This window comes from Caenorhabditis elegans, chromosome II (assembly GCF_000002985.6).
Source record: "Caenorhabditis elegans chromosome II".
NCBI lineage: Eukaryota > Metazoa > Nematoda > Chromadorea > Rhabditida > Rhabditidae > Caenorhabditis > Caenorhabditis elegans.
In genome coordinates, this window is record NC_003280.10 from 1,044,601 (window position 1) to 1,067,461 (window position 22,861).

Sequence of the window (22,861 nt, forward strand, 5' to 3'; positions counted from 1 at the left end):
GATAAAGTAATTGTTCTAGCTATTCAACTAGTATAACCATTCGCAAACTTTTTCTTGCTAAAACAATGAAAAAAATGGAATTTTCAGATGCTCCGAGAAAAGAGCGCCCCAGATGGAAACATGGCATCTCTCAAAAATGTATTATTAACTCAAAAAGAAAGTAAATGCATACACATAAAACAATGAAAAACATATATTATAATAATAATTTTAAAAAGATAATTCTCATATTCAAAATGAAGTTTTCACCCCCTATACCGTAGTTGAGATGTAAGCTTGAAAAATCACGCATTGGGAATTCAAAACTTAGCACGTAGGCTGACCATCTGTAAAAATCTGAAAATTATTTTGGAAATTTTAATTTGACAATTTGGAATTTTTCACCCAAAAATTCAGATTTTCTGAAATTGAGTTTACAAATTATTGACTCAAAATTTTTTATTCGACTTTTCTTTGCTTTCCTTATAAATAATCTCGAACATTTTGGCAAATTTTTAATGATAAAGTAATTGTTCTAGCTATTCAACTAGTATCATCATTCGCAAACTCTTTCTTGCTAGAACACTGAAAGAATATAATTTTCAGATGCACCGAGAAAAGAGCAACCCAGATGAGAACATGGCATCTCTCAAAAATTTATTATTAACTCAAAAAGAAAGTAAATACACACAAAAAAAACAATGAAAAACATATACTACGCTATTTTTGTAAAGTGAATCGTCGCGCCATCCTGCTCCCTGAATAGAGACTCACTGAAAACTTTTCAAGTTCCGGTTTCCGTTGCTCCAAATCTGCTTGGTGCGTATTAGACTTTTAAATGAAGTGATTAATATGGAAACTATAAAATGTGACCTAGGATACGAATACTACCATAAGTTAATACTACTTTTGCTAGAATTCAAAAAAAATTTGGAAAAAAAACCTTTCTTCTGTAATTCTTAGAATTTCAAAATGGGGATTGTGTTTGAAATATCCGATATTGCGGATATTGATGAACAAATATTTTTGCTTGTAGAAAAATGGTTTTTTTTTTCATTTACGACAGGGGTGTGCGGCAAACGATTTTTACCGGCAAATCGGTAAACCGGCAAATCGGCAAACCGGCGAATTGCCGATTTGCCGAATTTGCCGGAAAAACGAGTATTTTTTCAAAAATTTTCGGCAAATTGTGGTTTCGCACTTATTTTTTGGAACCTTCAGAATTTCAATTTCAACTCGCAAAATTAAACGCATCCGATGAATATTCCTATATCCATTTTGAAAAGTAATAAAATTCTATGAAAATATGTAGAAAAAACGAAAAAAAAATTCAAAAAGACACAGTTTTAAACGTTTCCGTCTTATAAAAAATCCCTCTAAACATTTCCGGCAAATCTGACATCCGGCAAATCGACAAATCGGCAATTCCCCGGAATTGAAAATTTTCGGCAAATCGGCAAACCGGCAGTTTGCCGATTTGCCAAATTTGTCGACAAATCAATTTGCCGAACGGCACTTGTTGCCCATCTCTGATTTACAACTCGGCCCATAGCGTAATTAAAAATGTTTTCACTGCAATCGAATACTCCTTTTTTAACATATAGTTTTTCGTTTTTCAATCATTAAAATAAAGTGTATTCATTTGTGATCGGTTGAATATGACTAATAATGGGATGTATTTTAAAAAAATACGATGTACCCACTACACTACGTTTTTTTGTATCTGTTTTTATAAAGTAGTGTATTCATTTGTGATCGGTTGAATATGATTAATAATGGGATCTATTTTAAAAAAATACGATGTGTCACTACACTACGTTTTTTTGTATCTGTTTTTATAAAGTCTGTTTATAAAGAAGCATCTACTACTAACCCGTTTAAAAACCACTCACAACTTTTTCATTTCACTCCAATTTTCCACGAAAATGCTTTGGCTGCATATCATACAATATTCTGGGTTTTTTATGGCTCAAGTGACCAATGCTCTTTTGGTTTATCTCATTTGGACAAAAGCTGAGAAGCTTTTTGGAACGTACCGTCACGTGATGTGTACATTTGCACTGTATTCCTTGGTTTACGCATGGATAGAGGTTCTAACTCAACCTGTAGGTTAATTAGAAGTACAGATGAACTAATGATATTCCCGTTTCCTTTTAGGTCATGCATATAAAAGGACCAATATTTATTGTAATTATGGATAGTCCGTTGAAATATCAAAAATGGATTGGTAATGATTTAACATGTAAGTTCTACTTTAAAACTTTAAAGAATACAAATCTAATTTTAGGCTTGTACTGTGGATCTTTTGCTCTGGTGATTTCTCTCCTGGCAGCTCAATTTTTCTATCGTTATGTAGCCATGTGCAGGTAGATTTTGCTCAGAAATGAAGTTTTTTAAATGTGAATTAAGGTCTCATGAGGTCGCCGTATCGGCGCCCGCGCCGGTCTCACGGCGTCACTCACGCCGCTTGTATCCAACTGTATAGTGTTGCGCGGAACCCCGAACGTGTCGGCCGCTTCCAAATAACTATTTTTCGCACTATGTTGCGCACACACACCAAGCTAATCGTTTCACGTTAAGCTGCGGAACCCTAAATGTGTCGGCCGCTACAGATAACTAGCTTTCGCACTTCATTGCACACACACCTCGGCGTGAGGCTCGTAGTTCGCGCCTCACTCAGCTGGGAGCGTTAATATGAATACATATTTCAGATCGAATTTTCTGCAAAACATTGAAGGCATCAAGTTGACATTTATTTTCATACCATGCCTAGTATGCTTTGTTTTGTGGTTTGAATTTGTTTATTGGGGAATGTCAAATACTGTTGAGAAACAGTTGTACATGAGGTGAGTTATTTACTGTAATGTAATGTAATGTAATGTAGTGTATTGTAATGTACAGAAATGTAATGTAATGCAATGCAATTTTAATAACGTAATGTAATTTAATGCTTTAGAGAAGAAATAGAAGCTTATTACAATGAAGATTCTACGAAAGTCTCGTTTATTGCACCGATGTACTGGTCGGTTGGAACAAATGGTGAGAAGATTTGGAAGTTTTGGGAAATTATGTCTTCTGTGGAATGTGTTTGTATAATTGTAAGTACATATTTCTGAAATTCATTTTTGGAAAAATATTACTTCAGGCTGTTTGTTTTTCAACAATTTTGTTTTGCGCATCAAATATTTATTTTACAATGAAAAGTGCCAGTGGACATATGAGCCGAAAAACTTTGGAACTAAATCGCCAACTGTTTATCACTCTTACATTTCAAGTAAAGTCATTTTTTGTGTGTTTTATAAAAATGAAACATGGTTGACGATTTTCAGACAATTCTACCTTTTGTAATGATGTATAGTCCTGTTGGATTATTGATCGTTTTGCCATTATTCGAGGTCTACGTTGGAAGCATTGCGAATTTTGTTGGTGCAAGTCTAGCTGTCTATCCATCACTTGAACCGTTGATTGCGATGTTTTGTATTAAGGAATTCAGGAAAACTGTTACATGTGGGTACAGCTTGCCAAATACGCAATTAATTGAACATGTTTTAGGTCCCTCACTTCGAAAGGTGACTCCAGCAACTGTCTCTTATACTACCAGTTCACGTGCAGTTTGAGTTTGTTTCATCAAACCCATTAAAAAGAAATTAAATTGCTTATCAGTTAATTTATTTTTGAAAAATTGTATTGACACTGAAAAAACTAAAAACATAATGTTTTAATGTCTCTCTTAAAAATAAATATATTCTTTTTTGAATATTCACCAAATGCATGTTTATTTTCATTTATTTTAACTTTTAAACTTCTAATTTTTTTTCCAATCGCAACGATGGTTTTAGGATATAAAATATAAAACAGAAATCTGAAAATATCAAAAAAATAATAATTTTAAAAAGATTGAATAATTCTCATATTCAAAATGAAGTTTTCACCCCCTATACCGTAGTTGAGATGTAAGCTTGAAAAATCACGCATTGGGAATTCAAAACTTGGCACGTAGGCTGACCATCTGTAAAAATCTGAAAATTATTTTGCAAATGTTCTGTTTTTTGTGTTTTTTAAAATAAATTTTCTTTATATTCGACTTTTCTTTGCTTTCCTTATAAATAATCTCGAACATTTTGGCAAATTTTTAATGATAAAGTAATTGTTCTAGCTATTCAACTAGTATCATCATTCGCAAACTCTTTCTTGCTAGAACACTGAAAGAATATAATTTTCAGATGCACCGAGAAAAGAGCAACCCAGATGAGAACATGGCATCTCTCAAAAATTTATTATTAACTCAAAAAGAAAGTAAATACACACAAAAAAAAACAATGAAAAACATATATTATGATATTTTTGTAAAGTGAATCGTCGCGCCATCCTGCTCCCTGAATAGCGACTCTTGAGATATCCCTTCGAGAATAATATCAAAGTTAAATGTATCTTCATGTCGTTGAACTAAAAATGTTTCAAGTTCCGGTTTCAAACCGCCCATCCAAAACTTCAAGAACAAATTGATGTCGTTATTCGATAATATTTCACTAAAACAGTGAATCCGTGAGCAGTTCGTGAGAAGCAGGTCATCCAGTGAGATGTCGATTTGGAAGATAGAAAGTATTTGAAATTTCTGAGTCAAAATTCGTTTTAGTGAGAGCTTTTGAAACGAGGTTAGTGTTCGATGAAAGGTGGGATGTATTTTAAGGTGCTTGGTAGGTAAGAATGCATTGATTACTTTGAAAAAGGGATCCATTTCGAATTTCCAATAAACATGAAGGTTATAAATCTCATGACTTTCCAAGCATTCACTGAGTGATTTGAATTGGGCTTCGTCAAACTCATTGTACACTGGAAAGTGAAACAAATCAATGTTCGATGGGCTGATTATAGACAGAAAGTGATTTAAGAAGCTCCTCACATCAAATTGTGGTACAGAAAATATTCTCGTTTGAAGTAGATTGTACGCTGTAACTAGTCCGTTTTCGAAATAAAAAGTTGCCTTAGATTGATTTCCAGACAATGTATAGGTAATCAATCTCCAGTTTTCTATACAGAAGTTTGCGTCTTTGAAAACTTGAAACATTCTGATAAAGTCCTTAGTTTTATTGGAGACCAGTGAGAAACAGATTCTGGAAAAAAGAATTGGTTAATGATTTGAATTGAAAAAAGTAACTTACTGTTCGATAATTCCCATATTGAGTAGAACATCTTTTAGATTTGGGAGACGAAGAAGAGGAAAAGGGGAGACAGCAACCATCACGAGAGACGGATTACGAACGGAATGAGAGAAGACAGTGGTCCATTTATATAGCTGCAGAGCTGGTGAGTTACTTTAATATCGATATTTTCGGTTTGAGCCAAGAGGCATGATCTGCAGCGGTCCAGTGACTTGAGGAGACTCAGTTATCTCGGGATCCCAGGGGCTAGCGTAGGACCAATTATAGCATCACTGCTGACCTCTTCCAACAATTAGAAAAGGGCGAATACGTGAGCAGCGTGGGAGGCGATTGCACTGTGAAATCGATACCAAAGACCCAGGTCTTTTGTGCCACTCTCTCCACTTGGCCCAAACCCAAAATATCGATATTAAAGAAACTCACCAGCTCTGCAATCATATAATTGGACTACTGTCTCCTCTCATTCTGTTTGCAGTCCGTCTCTCCTGATGGGTGCTGTCTCCCCTTTCCCTCTTCTTCGTCTCCCAAACCTGAAAGATGTTCTACTAAATATGGGAACTATCCAACAGTAAGTTATTTTCCTCCTTAATTAAAATCATTAGTCAATGATTCCAGAATATGTTTCTCAATGGTCTCCAAGAAAACTAAGGACTATATCAGAATGTTTCAAGTTCTCAAAGGTGTAAGTTTATGTATAAATTCACTTGGATCGATCCACTATGAATTGTCTGGAAATCAATCTAAATCAAATTTTTATTTCCAACACGGACTAGTAACATCGTTCAAGCTACCCGAAATAAAGATAATCAAGTTTTCTGCGCCACAGTTTGATGTGAGAAGCTTCTTAGATCACTTTCTGTCTATAATCAACCCATCGAAAATTGATTTGTCTTATTATCAAAGGTATAATGAGTTTGACGATGCCGAATTTGAAACCCTCAAAGAATTCTTGAAAGGTCATGAGATTTCTAGCCTTCGTCCTTATTCGCTACTCGAAATGGATCCCTTTTTCAAAGTAATCAATGCATTCTTACCTACCAAGCACCTTAAAATACATCCCACCTTTCATCGAACACTAACCTCGTTTCAAAAGCTCTCACTAAAACGAATTTTGACTCAGAAATTTCACATACTTACCATCTTACGAATCCACATCTCACTGGAAGACCTGCTTCTCACGAACTGCTCACGGATTCACTGTTTTAGTGAAATATTATGCAAGAGCACCCCCACTGCAATTCTATCGATTCATTTCAGAGCGCGCACAGCAGATGTGCTCTAATTACGACCTAGAAAAAGATTGATCAATAGATTTTGGGCCCTCTTGCACAGTTGGACTAGTTTCCTCTGACGTCACCAAAACACAATTGCAACCGCCATAACACTCAGCTACGCAGCGTTGAAATGGAGTATTTGGATCAGGGGTGTGAGGCAAATCTCAAAATTTGTCGAGCTCGACAAGTTCGGCAAATTCGGCAAATTTGCCGTTCTTAACAAACTCCGAGGATTTGGTACTTTTTTATGGTTTTTGGAGCACAAAAACTACTGAATTCTGAACAAACATCTGGTTTCCGAATAAGTTCCGTGTAGTATGTCTGCTTAAACATCTAAATAACTCAATTTTGTTTTATTTTACTAAATTTTCGGCGACAAAATCAATAGTTTTGGTCAAAATTGTACTGTCAAATTTTTGATGTGTGCGGCAAACTACTAAATTTGCCGAGCACGGCAAATTCGGCAAAGCTGCTTTTTTTTTAATTTGCCGTGCTTGCCAAATTTTTTGGAGTTTTTCATTTTCAAAAGTGGGATAACTTGAATCACAGCTAGATGAGTTTAAAATACTATAAACTTGGATTCTACTAAAGATATGGGTTAGCGGTATTAAAGGTGAAGTAGCGCCAGTGGGGATTTTGTCTAAATGCACTTTAAATTATCCAGAACAACCAAATATCATAATAAAACACTCCAAAAAATTTTAGATTTTTCATAATTTCCGGTCAAAGTTTTGGCAAATTGCCAAAATTTTGAAAAATACGAATTTTTAGGAAATTTAAAGAAATGTCGAATGTTTCGACCCCTAAAATGTTTTAATAAAAATAATTTAAACAAAATTAAAACATAAAAAATGTGGAAAAATTTTTTTTGAACGTCTTCCAAATTTATGAGTGGCAAAAACTGAGTAATTGCCACTTATACAGTAAATAAAAATGTTTCAAAAAGCTTTCGAAAAGTTTTATCATGATATTTGGTCATTTTGGGAGCAAAGGAGTGGTTTTTAACAATTTCCCCACTGGCGCTACTCCACCTTTAAGTGTTCAGGTAAAATGCCAGCCACATGGGATAAGCAAATTCAGACATCTAAGAAAAAACCTCAATGGCCCCAACTGTGTTTTCAAAAAAATTAGCCAATGTATACCTCATTTTTTGAAGAAAAAAATTCCAGCCTGAGCTTTAAGACATTCGTTTTGGCTCAAAAATTTTTTTGGCTCGCAACGTTATTAACTGCCATAATTTAGTGTGTAAAGCAGTTTCGAACAAAAAATTTGCAAAAAAAAAATCAAGAAATTTTTGGACTGTTTGCTATATCAGTAGATCCACAATAAATCTCGGCAATATATTCTAAATACAGTATTACAGATTTTATTTGAAAAATGGTGAATGCAGTTCGGTTCCGACTCTACAACGATGAGTTGCTGAAAATCTGCCCCAGACCAGTGCTCAATTTGGCAGTCAGAAATCGGAGTTTTCAAAATGTTTATAAGTAGGTGAAAATATTATAACTCAACTTGAAAATGTTTAAAACTACATGAAAAGTTAATGAAAAATATATTTAAAATATTAGTTTTTTGTTAGAAGTATTGAGAATAACCGAAATACAAGATATCATATCATTGATTGAAAACTGGAAAAAAAACGTGAATACACAATAATTTTTGACATCAGAACCATTTTTGGAAACTTTTGATCTACAAAATTTTTTTCATATGGATTTGATCTACACATTTTTGTGCGGCAGAAATCGTTTTTTTGTGAGTAAAATAACAGAAAAAGAAGGACAGACACACATGGTGTTAGGCTGTCTCATTACAGTTTGATCTACAAAAAATGCGGGAATATTTTTCCAGAAAAATAGTGACGTCAAACCAAAATGTGAGCTCAGGTAGTCAGCCGAGATTTGAGATTCAAAGCAGGGGTGTGCGGCAAATTTGCCGTTTGCCGAGCTCGACAAATTTCGAAATTTGCCGCACACGTCAAAAATTTGACAGTACAATTTTGACTAAACCTATTGATTTTTAGCCAAAAATTTAGTAAAATGACACAAAATTGAGCTATTTTGATGCTTAAACAGACATACTACGCGGAACTTATTCAGAAACCAGATGTGTGTTAAGAATTCAGTAGTTTTGGTGCTCCAAAAAACATAAAAAAAATATCAAATTTTTCCGAGTTTGTTAAGCACGGCGAATTTGCCGAATTTGCCGTGCTCGGCAAATATTGAAAAAAGAGATTTGCCGAATTTGCCGAGCTCGGCAAATTTTGAGATTTGCCGCACACCCCTGAATTCAAAGTTGTTAAAACTAATAAAACAAAGGCTCAACAATTTTATTCAATCTGAGTTGTTAATGTAAAGTAGGAAGATCTTCTGCACTTCGAACTTCGAGTTCGCAAATCCACTCGTCTCCAGATCCTTTCACAACGCTGAGCCAAACTTCCGAAGAAAAGCGTGTTCGGATTTTCCGTGTATCAGGATAATTAATAGGCCTAGCCTGATAGCCTAGAGCATCTAACCTCCGATTTGCCACGATTCTATTGTTATAAATAAGTATTCTTTGTGATCATCCAGAAACTCCGAGCTCCATCCTCCGTTGTACCGAAAGAATTAATTGTAAAATGAGTCCCAACCTCTATGCCGTTGTTCAACCAATGTTCGACCAATTTAGTTATCATGAACGAGAATGTCGGATGCTTTAAGTGTACTCTAAGATTTGAAATTCTCTGGACATACAACGGAAAACCGTTAATTCTCAGTACTTCCGCCGTTCGGACAACACGATGGCTGAACTTTTCCGACCGATCCCACAAGAAATGCTCTTAGAAAAATAGATTAAGATCCTCGAACTCCCAAACACATGTGTTACCAAATACTCGTTTAAAACTAAATAAGATTGTTGACGTTGACGACTTCATCGGTATGATCGCCGGCTCAAAAATAACAACTGCTCCAAAAATTTCTTCTCATCTTTGAGAATTGAGATTAAGAGCATATGATACTCAGGAAAGATACTAAAGGTGAAAAAGTAATTCAAGGTTTTATTAAATTTTAAAGTTATATAAAAACGTAAAAAAACCATTTTCAAAGTGATCCAAATAGCTGCACCACCCGTGACGTTCTCCTCTTGAAGCCAGGTACCTTTGAGCACAACTTATCCACACAGAAATTTCGATACGGAATATGTATATAGAGCATGATAAGCGTGGAAAACAGGCCGTGGGCTCCGATGGTTATAAAACAAAAATTGTTAGCAACTTGGTTGTAGATCAGGAAAACCCGGGAAATCACCAAATAGCACAGTGGGATCAAGAGTATGGCAAGTGGGATGCAGGTTTGGATGTTCAGGGCTCGTAGGAACTGCTTTTGCATTTTTATAGTTTGTGGGGATAGGGAGAGCTCCTTGCTTTGGGCGCTCATATTTTTGTAGATCAAAAATGTGAAAATTCCGGATTCCAGCAATAATAGGGTCGACATAAAAAACACGGGTAGTACTATAAACCGGAAATCTGTGGCTAGAACGAAGATTTTTGAGGTTTGGAGCTCTTTGGGGAGCTCGGGGAGCATCTGAAATTAGAAGTTATTTTTTCTCGGGCCTGTGAGACGTCGGCCGCTCTAACAAAATTACCTCAAAAACCTCCTGCAGCGCCTGTTTCTGGTCTGGAACATAATAAGGAACATAATTTGTCGAGCTCGGCAAACGGCAAATTTGCCGCACACCCCTGCTTTGAATCTCAAATCTCGGCTGACTACCTGAGCTCACATTTTGGTTTGACGTCACTATTTTTCTGGAAAAATATTCCCGCATTTTTTGTAGATCAAACTGTAATGAGACAGCCTAACACCATGTGTGAGAGATTTATGACGTCACTTTCATGGGTGACCTTGCCATTCTCCTCTTGACGGGTGTACGGGTCCGCACTGTTCACTCTCCGAGAAATAGTGGTGAACTGGAGAGAGTGTAAGTTGGCTAGAGTAACACAAGAAGACGGCATTTATTCATAGATTTCCTATGAGACTACTCAATACTTTACGGAAGCCTTTTAGAGTTTTCCGCCGATTTTTAAACTCTTTAACTACTCGAAAAATAGGTGGGAAGGCTTTTTCCAAAAAAAAAAAACGTTCTGAACACTAATTTTTTTTATTCAGAAAACAAATCATTCACCGAGCAGCTAACTGAGGAAGCAGATGAATTTATATTTTCTAGCTCAAAATGTTGGCAACCTTCCAGGTTAAAATTTTTAAAAAAGTATTAATTGCCAAAATATTCGAATTTTCAGAGATGAACTCTCTCAACGATGCCCATCACCCCAAGATTCCTATATTAGCACTTCCTCAAATTTCAGCACTGTTTCCGAAAAAACTTCCAGTTTTGGCATCCCAGAGGTTCTCAGCAAGAGTGAACATTTCACAAAAAGCCAAAAGATGATGACGTATCCATGCCTGAAGTCTGTGCTCGTTAACTTCGATCCAAATTTGAGGTGAGCGGGCGGCAAACATGTACCTTTCCCTAAAACTGGCATAACTTAAGAACCTGATTAGCTACAAAAATGCCAAATATATTTTCTGAAAGTTCAATTTATGGGAATGTTTTTGTTATTTTAAAAAAAAATATTCCATGTTTTCTTTGAGATATAACAGTTTGTATGTGTAAATCTACTGTTTTTAACTGAAAAACTCAAAGTATACTTCAACCTTTTAAAATTCTCAGTGAGAATCGTAAGATTTAATGTTAGTTTTGTAATGGAAAATAACACAATTAACTTATTTTTAGAGTTTCATCAAAATTGGAATCAAAATTTTTTTTCACTTTTTTCAAAAGTTTTTCTTTGAGAAAATTTAGAAAAAAAAAGATTGTTTTCGTCGCAAATTGCTCATTTGCTCTGCTCATTTGTAATTGCAACAAGTTTAAAAAAATTTTGCTAAAAACTTGCTATATGATTAGAAAAACCAATCAGAAACCAATGAAATATAGTACTAACAAAAAGTTTTGGCAAAATTAAAATTTTCTAAATAAAACTATATTCGCAGATTTTTTAAAGTGCATTATAAAAAGTAATTTACTAGGTTCTTTTGAAAAATTAACAAAGTACATACTTTACTGTGTTAGAGGTACCCATTTACAGTGAAATTTCTGAGCAACTAAGCTTTCGAATTCTTGAGCCCCAATTGTAAGCAGAATTTTGAGCGTTGATGCTAACCTTCAAAACCTTCCATTCCTCTTATGCACCCATAGTCAATACCAGGGGTGTACGGCAAATTTGCCGAATTTGCTGAGCTCGGCTGATTTCGATGCTCGGCAAAATTTGAGATTTGCTGCACACTCCTGGTACTAACCTCCAAAAGCTTGCAGTGCTCTTGTGCCCCATAGTCTATACGGCAAACCGGCCATTTGTCTGACCATGAACCTTTTTTATGTATGTATCATCGTTCTTTTTTATGCTTCTTCAATTAGTTTTATTATTATTATTTGTAAAATAATGCACTGTTCTATTCTAATAATTGTTTTTTATACGAAAACGAAAGATGAGAGAGTTTCCTCATGACAAAGAACGTTTCAATTGATGATAGCCAAAGAGTGAAGCACAGTTATTTTTTTGCACAATCCGATTTGTCTGAAAACACCCGATTTCAAGATGAAACTTCTGGAAAACTTCTCAAAAAAATATATGGTGGCTCAAAAAATGCCCTAAAATTTTAAATTTTATCAAATTTTAGGTCATTTTTTGAGCCGCTATAACTTGTTTTCTAGAAGTTTTCAAGAAGTTTCATTAGGAAATTGGGTGTATTCAGACATTTTAAGTCTGATAAAGCAATGAAAAATTTCGGCAATACCACCTTTAATATATTAATAGGCAGTCTCCGTTTTGAACAGTCTTTCGCATTTTTTATCAAAAACTATAACCAAACCACAACAATATTTGAGTTTACAATTTAACACCGAAACACATTATCATTTCGCCAATAAACAGGAATTGTTGATCACGAATCTATTTTTTTCTTTATTTCTCCACTCCTTTCTTAATAGATATATTATCAGTACTCTTACTCTTATCTCTTATCGCCGTGATGCGACTAAACCTTGTCTGCCCGTATGCATTTTTCGTGGCACGATAACTCTGATCTTTGTTCGAACATTCGTATAAAAGGAGACTTTGGAGAAGAGTTGGCATCATTCGTCGCTTCAAGTCCATGAGAGAATGTCGTCACCTGTCGAGCAAATGGAGAATGTGGAGTACGGAAAGCCAGATCCGAACCGACGGACGATAAAGCTTTTCGAGGAGTACGATGCTCTGTACGAGAAGCAACAATACGATGTGGATATGAACAAACCGATGGAGCTCTTGGAGCAATCGGAAATGTTTGAAATATATTGTCCAGCCACCATGGAGATCATTTCGATTGCGAAGGAAGCAGGAGACGTTCTCAGCGATCAATCATTAGGTGAGCACACTTCCTTTTTTTTAAAGATGGTTATATTGATTTGACTTTCAGATTTTCTCGACCAGGCGCTGAAAAATGCCGTCATTCCACAAGGATATTCTCCACGTAAGTTGTAGAACAGACACGAAAAAAGAAAAAATTATTTTGCAGAAGGAAGTGATGCTCTAAGCACTGTGAAAAACGTCGCCAGTGTCACAAAGGATTTCCTTGACGCGGGAAAGATTATTTTTGAAACTTTTCCCAAGTATCTTCAGATCTTTGGACCACTCGGATCACTTATCAAAGACATTATCGACATAGCGAAACCAGAAAAGAAAGATCCTGTGCTTGAAGAGTTGGGAAATCTCAAGGGTCAACTTCAATCGGTAATCTCTGTTTCATGGCATCCAAATTTATACAAAATAAATACGATTTCAGCTCTCGCAAAAGATGACCGTCCAATTCGACGAATTGAAATCGTTCATGGTGGAGAATGATTTTTATAATGTCAGTGGAGAAAACTTTTTATTGATATTATCGAAAACCTTTCAGAAATACGCTCACAAGGCTTCTCTTCTTTTCGAATACATGATGGACTGTGCATCTGTTGACAAGAAGGCGCAGGAGAGATTTGAAGAATGCTACAAGGAAATGAAGCCAGAGAGATATGTCACAGTAAGAGAAGATTTACAGCTTGAAGTTGTTACTAATACAATTAATTTCCAGGAAATGATGATCAAGCTGGAGTCGGACGTGACGAACCCTCTCAAAGTGATTATGGCGGGAGACGAGCTGACTTCAAAAGCAACATTTGAAAAGTGGAAAAGCGTGCTCGCAAGCACACTTGCACAATTCGTAAGTTTATTCGAACATCTTCACACAGACCTGCTGTTTTTTTTTAATTTTAAGTTGATGTTGGAATGCTTCGCTATGGGGCTTCTTCATCCAAAAGACGAAAGTGACTGTAATAAAATCATGGAAAAGTTGACTTACTACTCTACTCTGGTAAAACAATGGGAGAAGCATTATTTGAACGACAGACCATACTGGTCAAACCTCAAAAACTACGTGAAAAGAATTCAAGGAGAAGGTACTTTCGACAAGGACGAAGACATGGCCGACGCGCTCTTGAAAGGATTCGAGACTATTTTCACAAAGTATTATATATCATCTTTTCTCTTTTCACAAAAGTATGTGCAGAGAATTCAATTCGTTTAACAAGGACGAAGACATGGCCGACGCGCTCTTGAAAGGATTCGAGACCATTTTCACAAAGTACGTCAACTTTCCGGAGCTCAGAAAATCATGATAAGGTTTCAGTGACAACTTCTATATATGTGTTTTCGACAGAAACGTTCACTGCGATTATCACACCGTGAAACCCGAAATGTTGTTCGTCTCGACAAATAACGGAAAGTTCAACGTGATCATTTCTCGTGCATTTGAGCACAACGAGTCGACATGTTTGCAATATGGGGATATACTGGACAATAACAGGGATCGGAAAACTAGCGGAGGAAACCTTTTGCACACTTTGACAACTCTTATGAAAGAGTACCTTCGATCGGCAGTGATCTCATCTGCGAAGAACGAGTTCAAGGGATGCTCGTACTTTTTGGCGGTTACTTCCAGAGATGTGGCTGTCAGATGGACGAAAAAAAATGGGGCTCGTAAGGGTCCAGGAACCTTCAATTGGCATGGACAACTGACTGTTGTCAATCTCTTTTATGCCAAGTGGTATATGCTCTACATGGTTGGAGAGTAATTCTCCTTGCAATTGTTCCAATTTAAACTCATTTTATGGCGTCAGAAGAGCTCTTTTTATTTGTAAAATTAAATAATAAATGTTTATATTCTATGTAATAATTTTTTTACGGAAACAAGAGATGAGAGGGTTTCCTCATAACCAAGAAAATTTCAATTGTTTATAGCCAAACTGTGAAGCCCAGTCGTTTTTTTTTTGCCCATTTCGCTGTGTCTGGTTTTAAGAACTTGTTGGTTTTTCAGATCGGGGCTCAGTACACCGGGTGCTGAGCCTATTTTTTGAGCTGGTCGACTTGCTCGAGTTTGCAACTCATGATTGCCTTGTCAAAATGATCTATAAAATCATGTACCAATGCTTATTGAGAAGCTTAACCCTGCCGCTCACGTTCCCGTTTGCGCGCAATTATTATCGCCCTGTAAAAGTCATGTACGCCCAATTGAAGAACCTAATAATTCAAAAAAACATAACAGAATGATTTATTTCCAAGAATCAAATCAGGTCTTGAAGAAAAAATCAAGATAACTCAATGAGTCGATCCAAGATCTTGGCTTTTGTCGCATCCGATAACTGCGAGTAATCATCAGATCCTTTGAACTTCTTAGCCTGATCGAAGCTTTCCATCTTCTGGATTTCCATAGCCAATAGCTTTTGAAGTTCGTATTTGTCTGCCAGAAAAATCAACCGTTCATTTGGGAACTTGGTGTCTCGAATGATTTGATTTTCCACGTGGCGCATCACTGCTGGGATCTTGAAACGATTTCCCAGCTCGAGAAGGACTTCAGCGTTTTGATCTGAAAATTGAGATTAGTTGGTTGCTGGAAGGGATCAGGAATAACTCACGATTCGAGAAAGCCGCTTCAGGGTAGATAATACTCATGAGAAGTCCGAAATTCTCATAGGTCACGTTTTCGATGGGGATCCCGTTTTTCTCATCGAATTTCTCAGCAAATAGATCACAGAAATAGTCGGAGTGGTAGGAGAGGAACTGAAATTTTCAAGCTTAGCTTAGCAAGATTCCAAATTAAAACTTACAGCCTTGTTCACATGAAGCTTCTTCTCTCCGATTAAGAGCACCGCATCGTGCTTCCTGGACGGCTCGAACATTGTGTCATAAGACCTGACCTGAGGATTGAGGTCATGAGAAATCTGAGGTGGCTTGGCTGGGTAGCGATGGAGTTTTAGATCAAACGAAAACGACCAGCGGTATGCATTAATGTATTTTGGGACTGTCATTATACAGATTCCTCCTCGTTTGTCAAAGTTCGAATCAATAGGCTTCAGTTGATGCCCATCATACGACAATTGGATGAAACCAGTGATCTTCTTTATTTCTTGCTGATCCCAATCCAGCTTTATTTTCAGGTGAATCTTGTCAGTCTCGAATTCATCAGTTATCTCACTAAAAAAATACTGTTTCATCTGTCGTTCAATAACATTTTTCTTACCATTTTAATCCGTTCAAAGGACTGATATCAAAGAGGTGGTAACCTCTTAGGTAGTAATTTGGTTCGCTTTCAAATTTAATATTTTGAGTAACAATATTGTCCATTGTTTCGGTAAATTCTGGAAAGATGCAAGGATACAAGAATAGACAAAGAAAGCAGAAGAGAAAACAAAAAAGATGATTGTAGGGGCCCACAAAAATGTAGAGTGAGAGTAGCCTAGGCAATTTATGCGCGCACACGGTGTTGCAGATCGATACAAACTGTGCGCAGATGGGAAAGGTTGCTGGAAATCTTGGGAAGGTGGAAGGCTCTTTTCCCGCAACGAATCTATGTGTTCAAATCAATCTGCTGAATTTCTTATCGAACTGAGAATTCGCTCCGAGAAACCAGTCGTCCCTGAACAGTTTGGAGAAAACTGAAAAGTCAAAGGATCTACACGGGATGTAAATGTGCACCTCTTACTTTTGGTTTTTTGTTAATTTTTAACAGAACATGGTAGAAATCCTTTTCTGATGCACTTTAAATTATCTGTGATTATAGTTTTCTTTGGAAATTTTTAATTTTGTCAAGACTTTTTGATTTAGTACTAAATTTCTTTGATTTCTTTTTGGCTTTTCTAATCATATAGCAAGCTTTTGAAATAATTTTTCAAAATATATTTTTGGTGAATTTTCTCAAAAAAAATTTTCGCTTCCAATTTTGATGAAACTTAGAAAAATAAAATAAGATCATGTTATTTTCCATATCAAAAACAACATAAAAACTTACGATTCCTACTGAGAACTTTAAAATATTGAAGTAAAATTGGCGTTTTTCAGTTGAAAACAGTAGTTTTACATATTGAAACTGTTATATCTCAAAGAAAAAATATAATTTTTTTTTTGATAATATTACCAAAAATGTTCCCATTAATTTAACTTTCAAGAAATATATTTTAATTTTTTGTAGCTAATCAGGTTCTAAAGTTATGTCAATTTTCGCCAAAGGTACCCATTTACAACCCAGTCGGAGGCAGGGGTGTGCGGCAAATTTGCCGAATTTGCCGTTTGTCGAGCTCGGCAAATTTTGAGATTTTCCGCACACCCCTGATCGGAGCCAAGACCCTTTTGGTGGTTAATCCTACCCTAAAGTACCCAAATCAGTGTTGTTCCACATTTACCTCACATTCATCACATCGAATTATGTCGAATCCCCTGAATGCTTTTGGTATTTGAAACAAGCTAAACGGCAGATGGCCTGAGCCACCTGGCTAATACCTCACCTCCCCCTAATTGCTTCCCGAGCCTCGTAGTGTGCTCATTTTGCTCCGTAAACTGCCATGAATGCCGGTGAGCCCCTTCCTTTTCCTATACTCCGACTACCGGAAAAATCAAGGATAAATGTGCTTCGCAGTATGGAAATTGTGCATTTGTGAGTTTATGTCAAATTTGATTTTTTTTTTTTTTGAAAAAAAAAATTTAGCAAGCTTTCAGGTCACGTTTTTCAGTTGACACATTTTTCCGTTATATTTTTTCAGGAAAATATGAGATTTAACAATTTCTCCAACTTATTAAAACCTTATTCACTTCCAGACTCGCCTTCTCCTTATGCTCCGACGCCACCAAAGAAATCGTGAAATCACTCCACCTGAAAGTCGACTCGAGTGGGTTCAATTTTGCAAAAGGTTTCAATTTCAAGATGAAATTTGGGAATAAACGAGTATGGTTGAAGTTCTACAATAAATGCCGATGCTTTGTGCCAAGTTTTGACATTCCTCAGTTTGTAAAAATATCAATGCACGGTCACCATGTGAATGTGTTCACCCGGAAAACCATGAGATCTTGGCTCGAATTCTTGATGGATGTGCTGGCGATTCAGAGGATCGATTTTAGTCTAAAAACTCCCTTGGACTCTGGGAATTTAGACATTGAAGGTCTAACAAGGGTTCTGGAGGGGATTGACGGCTTTTAGCTGCTGATTTTTCATCGGCAACCCCAAGATTTGATGATCTGACTTCGAAGCTTTTCTGGGCAAACTTACCATCTGCGAATCAAGTTCTAATTCGAAACTGTCTGTACAAAGACTCACAGGATTATCAGAAAGTTTTCATTCAGAACCTCGACAGACTAGTTCTTAAGCCAACTCTTCTATTCACCCTGGAAGACCTTCTCTCATGCGGCAGCTCTTGTATAAAAATCCCGAACACTTCACCGTTCACCGATAAGGATTTCAACCTGTTCATGAAGCATTGGATACGAGGATCCAACCCGAACCTTGAGTATCTCACAATCAGTGCGACAACTGATTTGAGAGGTCATTTAATGACTTACTGGCATTTACTGAAAAGGATTAATTTTCACGATGGACCGAATCCGGGGGCTCTTCGTGGCACCTACCGGATCAATGGGCATAGTGGAAGTTACCACTGGAAACATGAGAAAATTGTGGAGTTTAAGGGTGGCGTAGATGTTAAAAAATCGGATGGAACGATAGCTACGATAGTTATATGGACAGATGGCCGTGGCAGGGAGCCCTTCACTTTTGAGATGAGAGTTTGGCGGTATGATGAATTAGTTCAAAGTTGATAATTGTATTGATTTTTGCATTTATTTGGAAGGTTCTTGCTGTTACAATAAACTATTGTTGGGTCTTTTTTTCTAATTTTAATAAGATTCTCAGAATTTTCTGCGGACAGTTTTATTTTCAGAAAGTTATAATTTCAAACCAGAATTTTTTTTAAATACAATCTAATCTCCCGCCAAAATTGATTTTCAAAAAATTTAATTTACCCGCCAAAACTTTCCATGTTAAAAAACAAATTTTCGTCACATTTTTTCAAGATACATAATTTGAAATTTCGCTAAAAATGTTTCTCAAAAAATTAATTAATTTTCTTTTTTTTCCGCTATAATATTTTTACATAAAAATTTGGTTTCCCGCCAAAAGATTTTCTCAGAAAACTTGAATTTCGCGCCAGAATTATTTCTTTAAAAAATTCAAGTTTACGCCAGAATTTTCTCTCATTGTTAGAAAATTTTAATTTTCCGCCAATTAAAAAATATAAGTATTAATGTTCTGTGAAAAACATTTTTTATCAAAATTTGAATTTCGCGTCATAATTTAATCTCGAAAAAATTGAATTTCCGGTTAAAACTTTTGAAGCTTTTTCCCTGAAAAAATATATTCATGCTAAAAAAATTTCTCAAAAATTTGAATTTCCCGCTAGAATTTTTTCTCAGTAAAATTTAATTTTTTGTCCGAATGCTTTCTCAGAAAATTTTAATTTGGCACCAGAATTTTTTCGTCTGAAAATTCGAATTTCCCGCCAAAATTTTCTTTCTGAAAATTTGAAGTTCTCGCCAGAATTTTTTCTCAGTGAAATTTAATTTTATTGAATTCCCGGTAAAACCTTTTCTCCTGACAAAATAATTTCCCGCCAAAAAAAATTACTCCAAAAATTTAATTTCCTGTCAAATGTCATTTCTAGTCACTTTGTTGACTGATAGTTCCTTGAAATAATTGTGTACAGAAACTGATAAGCACATTTTACCGCCGTTTCTCCTGTCATTTCGTTTTTGTTCGAACTCCTATTTATTAAATATTTTATGTTTCCCTGTGACTTCTTGCTATTGTTAAGTTTTTTTTAAATAAAATTTTTGTACAGGGTGGGCCAAAAGTATGGTAACACGTTTGCAGCTCTATAACTTTACGTGTGGAGAGAGTTATTACATCAATTTGTACAAGTTTTGTTCTCCATAAAATACTGACCAGATGAACGTTTTGAATTTTCAAAATATCCCCATCCACATTGCTGCAGGCCTTCAGAACTTTTGAGATCACGATCTTTTTGGCACGCAAGTTGGCATTCTGCGGGATTTCTACATTTTTCTCGAGGATCAGATTTCTTACAAGTTTTTATAGTTCAAAGAATGCTCTTGGTCTGGAGATTCTCTAAAAACAAAAATCCAAAAAATTTCTGTCGTGGTATTTCTATCATGGACTGTGGCAGTAGTTGAAGTCTTGAATGAAACAGTCGCCAGAAAGATGGATGTGAGCGGCGGCAGCAGTATGAAGAAAAATTCATTTTAGTACCTTTCGGCACGTTTTGACCTGACTTTTCAGAATTTTCATAGAAAAATTAGCTCGGATGATTTTGTGGGTCGTTACGCCTTGTGAAACCAAAAAAAAACTGAGTAACTTTCGCAAAATTGAATTCATGAAATATTCAAAGGTTATTGCTAGGCGCCAGTGGCGACACAGAATATTTTTATATGCTACAAAAACAATCAAAAATGCTTCTTCACTTCTTTTACTTTAAATTTAACATAAAAATCATACATCTGAAAATTATTGACGTGCGTGGGAGGTGCGTTTGTGTGGGAAGTGCCGCGTGCCAAAACACCGTTTTTTCGAAAGCGTTCGCCAAATTGCCGAGGTGATTAAAATCGCACCTTATTGGTAAACAATACAAATTTTGGGTCAAATTGGAGGAAATTTATTCAGCTATCAGTATTCGATAGAAGAATGTACGTATGACGTGGCAGTCGCGCGAAAAGCTTATGTAAAAGAGCGCTTCATGTGTTACCATACTTTTGGCCCACCCTGTATATCAGCCACAAATGATACGATTTATAATCGTATCATAAGAAAAGAATACAAAATTAAATTATTCCCTTACTCTTTTCGCTACTACTCCGTCTCATAATGTATGTAATATTTGTTTTCAATAATCAACAAATGTGATATTTATTACTGTGGGTTTTGCAAAAATCTACTCATTATACTCTAACCTGACCGAATATTATTATTTATGACTCGACTTACTTTTCGGTTCTTCAAAGTTTCCAGTCAGTTTTGGTAGAACTATGACATTCGGTTAGATTAAATTATAGTCAGTAGATTTATGAGAAGACCCCACAGAACACACTCCATGTTCAACAAATCATAATAATTTATATTTTATGGGAATTGAAATAGATTCTGCCATTCCACACGCATTCACATTTCTAGCCAACTTCATATATCCGTGCTCTCCCCATGAAGTACCAAATGAGCCCTTCACAATCCAATACTTTTCTGCTCCGTCTTTGCCGTAACCAACAATTGCCAACGATCGAGCTTCATTGGCATTCCCGCATTCTTCCTTGGTGGGGTTATAGATTCCAGTTTTGTAGTGGAAGAAGGATGGAGGGCTCCTCATTCCTGGAATGTAAAATTAAAGGTAAAGTAGGGCCAGGGGGGAAATTGGTAAAACTAATCCTATGGTGCCAAAATAACCGAATATCAAAATAAAAAGGTTCAAAAATTTTGTAATTTTTTTAAAAAAATTTTATTTACTGTCAAAAAGTGGCAATTATTCAGTTTTTGCCACTCATAATTTTGCAATCGACCAAAAAAAAAATTTTATTGTTTTTTCCTACACTTTTTAACCTGTAATTTTGTTTTAATTAATTATATTAAAAGATTGAAGGGGTTGGAATATTTTTCAAAATTTTGGAAAATTGCCAAAACTTTGGCCGGAAATTATGAAAAATCTAAAAATTTTTAGTTTTTTTTATTATGATATTCGGCCGTTTTGGAAAAATGCATTAAATGCATTAACTCACTGAAATACCCAGTTCCGAACGTGGTGATGTGAGCTCTTGCCCACTCTTCATTAGGATACACATCTATGTAAGTTGGTCGAAGTTTCATTTTGCTTGAGTCATATTCACATTTTCCTACATTTTCCTTTCCAACATATGGGTAGTCAGCTTCGGTTCCAACTCCGTTTTCCTTAAGGAATCTGTAATTTTTATATGAAAATGTGATGTATCTCTGTATGGGTCATATCAGTTAGAACAAAAAATTTACCTATTACTTAAAACATTTTCTAGATTCTCCTGGCATGGGTTTGTGAAGTTGGCACAATCAATAATCTGCTGCTCCGAAAACGACAAAAGTTTTCCATTATTAGCCTTGGCGTACATGGACTCAATTGCGGCAATTGCGGCAAAAGCATAGGACGCATTGCACTTCCCCTGATCCTTCACAGGTCCGACGATTCCTTTCTCTCTCCAGTCGAGGAAGTCTTGAGTCATGTGATGAGATAGTTTTGTTTGATATTGTGGTGGTCGAGGTGTTTCAGAGGTTTTTGGCTGGTATGGCATGAAGTGACGCAAGAGAAGAGCTATTATTAAAGCAATGGAGCAGAAGAAAAGAATGTAATTGCGGATGGTTACGCAGTTGCACGGCCTTTTTGGCAACTCTCTTCTGAAATATAATAACTCGAATTTTATCAATAATTATTTTGAAAGATGAAATAAAAACATACCCAACTGAAACGTAGACCTGTTTCCGATCTGTTCTCGAAGGTTGATTATTAGCATTGTTCATTGGGAATCTGCAATTTTTCACTAAAAGAGGGAGTAGAGTTTGTGGATCTTCTACTTAAATAAACTAAAACTGCTCCAAAACCACTGAATTTCATAATGAGACTTCACAAAAAGTTTCCAATTTTTAAAAATCATTTTTGGATGCCTATCGGATTTTAGCAAAATTTGGCCCTTTTTTTCGAAATTTTGAACGGTCATAAAAAATTTTTGGAGAATTTTTGTGAAGTCTCATTATGAAATTCGGTGGTTTTGGACCAGTTTTACCAGTGGATCAGTTCTATTTAAAGGTGGACTACGCTCAGTGGGGAAATTGCTTTAAAACGCGCCTATGGGGCCACAATGACCAAATATCATGATAAAAAAATTCAAAAAAATTTTCTAGATTTTATATGATTTTTTGAAAATTGGAAAAATCACAGTTTTCACCTAAATATTTTTGAATTTCCGCCAATGGGATTTGTTCG

At 35.9% G+C, this 22,861-nt stretch overlaps 5 protein-coding genes, 2 non-coding genes and 3 pseudogenes across 11 annotated transcripts; 6 read left to right on the forward strand and 4 right to left on the reverse strand.

Moving 5' to 3' along the window:
* Positions 1–1,391: 1,391 nt before the first annotated feature.
* Positions 1,392–3,719, forward strand: str-148 (the record flags this gene model as incomplete). Of its 2 annotated transcripts, NM_061497.5 has the most annotated exons (8): positions 1,392–2,084; positions 2,137–2,221; positions 2,267–2,345; positions 2,691–2,825; positions 2,936–3,077; positions 3,125–3,253; positions 3,309–3,486; positions 3,532–3,719. In NM_061497.5, 8 exons carry the CDS (start codon positions 1,905–1,907, stop codon positions 3,594–3,596), a joined length of 993 nt encoding a protein of 330 aa, NP_493898.1. The 2 variants fall into 2 exon arrangements, with proteins under 2 accessions (NP_493898.1, NP_001305225.1); NM_001318296.3 differs by lacking the exons at positions 1,392–2,084; positions 2,137–2,221; positions 2,267–2,345 and having other exon boundaries at positions 2,791–2,825; positions 3,532–3,596.
* Positions 3,720–4,244: 525 nt separating this feature from the next.
* Positions 4,245–5,349, reverse strand: fbxb-40 (F-box associated domain-containing protein). Its single transcript, NM_061498.6, has 2 exons — positions 5,142–5,349; positions 4,245–5,093 (listed from the first exon to the last, which is right to left on the reverse strand). Exons 1-2 carry the CDS (start codon positions 5,219–5,221, stop codon positions 4,313–4,315), a joined length of 861 nt encoding a protein of 286 aa, NP_493899.1. The 5' UTR covers positions 5,222–5,349; the 3' UTR covers positions 4,245–4,312.
* Positions 5,350–5,989: 640 nt separating this feature from the next.
* Positions 5,990–6,102, forward strand: M01D1.11. Its single transcript, NR_101658.1, has one exon. It is a non-coding gene; the product is annotated as a small nucleolar RNA M01D1.11 (small nucleolar RNA).
* Positions 6,103–9,495: 3,393 nt separating this feature from the next.
* Positions 9,496–10,087, reverse strand: K02E7.8 (annotated as a pseudogene). The gene is made up of 2 exons: positions 10,040–10,087; positions 9,496–9,978 (listed from the first exon to the last, which is right to left on the reverse strand). Coding segments are annotated over exons 1-2 (531 nt in total).
* Positions 10,088–10,423: 336 nt separating this feature from the next.
* Positions 10,424–11,127, forward strand: K02E7.7 (uncharacterized protein; the record flags this gene model as incomplete). The annotated part of the gene is made up of 3 exons (NM_061499.5): positions 10,424–10,502; positions 10,561–10,642; positions 10,692–11,127. 3 exons carry the CDS (start codon positions 10,424–10,426, stop codon positions 10,894–10,896), a joined length of 366 nt encoding a protein of 121 aa, NP_493900.2. The 3' UTR covers positions 10,897–11,127.
* Positions 11,128–12,611: 1,484 nt separating this feature from the next.
* On the forward strand, positions 12,612–14,680 carry K02E7.6 (annotated as a pseudogene). Its single transcript has 8 exons — positions 12,612–12,855; positions 12,907–12,960; positions 13,006–13,220; positions 13,273–13,341; positions 13,387–13,509; positions 13,561–13,689; positions 13,744–14,109; positions 14,155–14,680. Coding segments are annotated over exons 1-8 (1,726 nt in total).
* Positions 14,681–15,061: 381 nt separating this feature from the next.
* btb-10 (BTB domain-containing protein) lies at positions 15,062–16,202 on the reverse strand. Its single transcript, NM_061501.4, has 4 exons — positions 16,045–16,202; positions 15,632–15,998; positions 15,440–15,584; positions 15,062–15,390 (listed from the first exon to the last, which is right to left on the reverse strand). The coding sequence occupies exons 1-4, from the start codon at positions 16,146–16,148 to the stop codon at positions 15,113–15,115; spliced, it is 894 nt and encodes a 297-aa protein (NP_493902.1). The 5' UTR covers positions 16,149–16,202; the 3' UTR covers positions 15,062–15,112.
* Positions 16,203–17,047: 845 nt separating this feature from the next.
* Positions 17,048–17,141, forward strand: mir-4805. Its single transcript, NR_050823.2, has one exon. It is a non-coding gene; the product is annotated as a pre-microRNA mir-4805 (primary transcript).
* A 282-nt stretch (positions 17,142–17,423) lies between these two features.
* Positions 17,424–18,608, forward strand: K02E7.5 (annotated as a pseudogene). The gene is made up of 2 exons: positions 17,424–17,454; positions 17,616–18,608. Coding segments are annotated over exons 1-2 (1,024 nt in total).
* Positions 18,609–20,764: 2,156 nt separating this feature from the next.
* On the reverse strand, positions 20,765–22,407 carry K02E7.10 (Peptidase C1A papain C-terminal domain-containing protein). Its single transcript, NM_061503.2, has 4 exons — positions 22,337–22,407; positions 21,877–22,275; positions 21,630–21,808; positions 20,765–21,225 (listed from the first exon to the last, which is right to left on the reverse strand). Exons 1-4 carry the CDS (start codon positions 22,396–22,398, stop codon positions 20,966–20,968), a joined length of 900 nt encoding a protein of 299 aa, NP_493904.1. The 5' UTR covers positions 22,399–22,407; the 3' UTR covers positions 20,765–20,965.
* Positions 22,408–22,861: the final 454 nt, after the last annotated feature.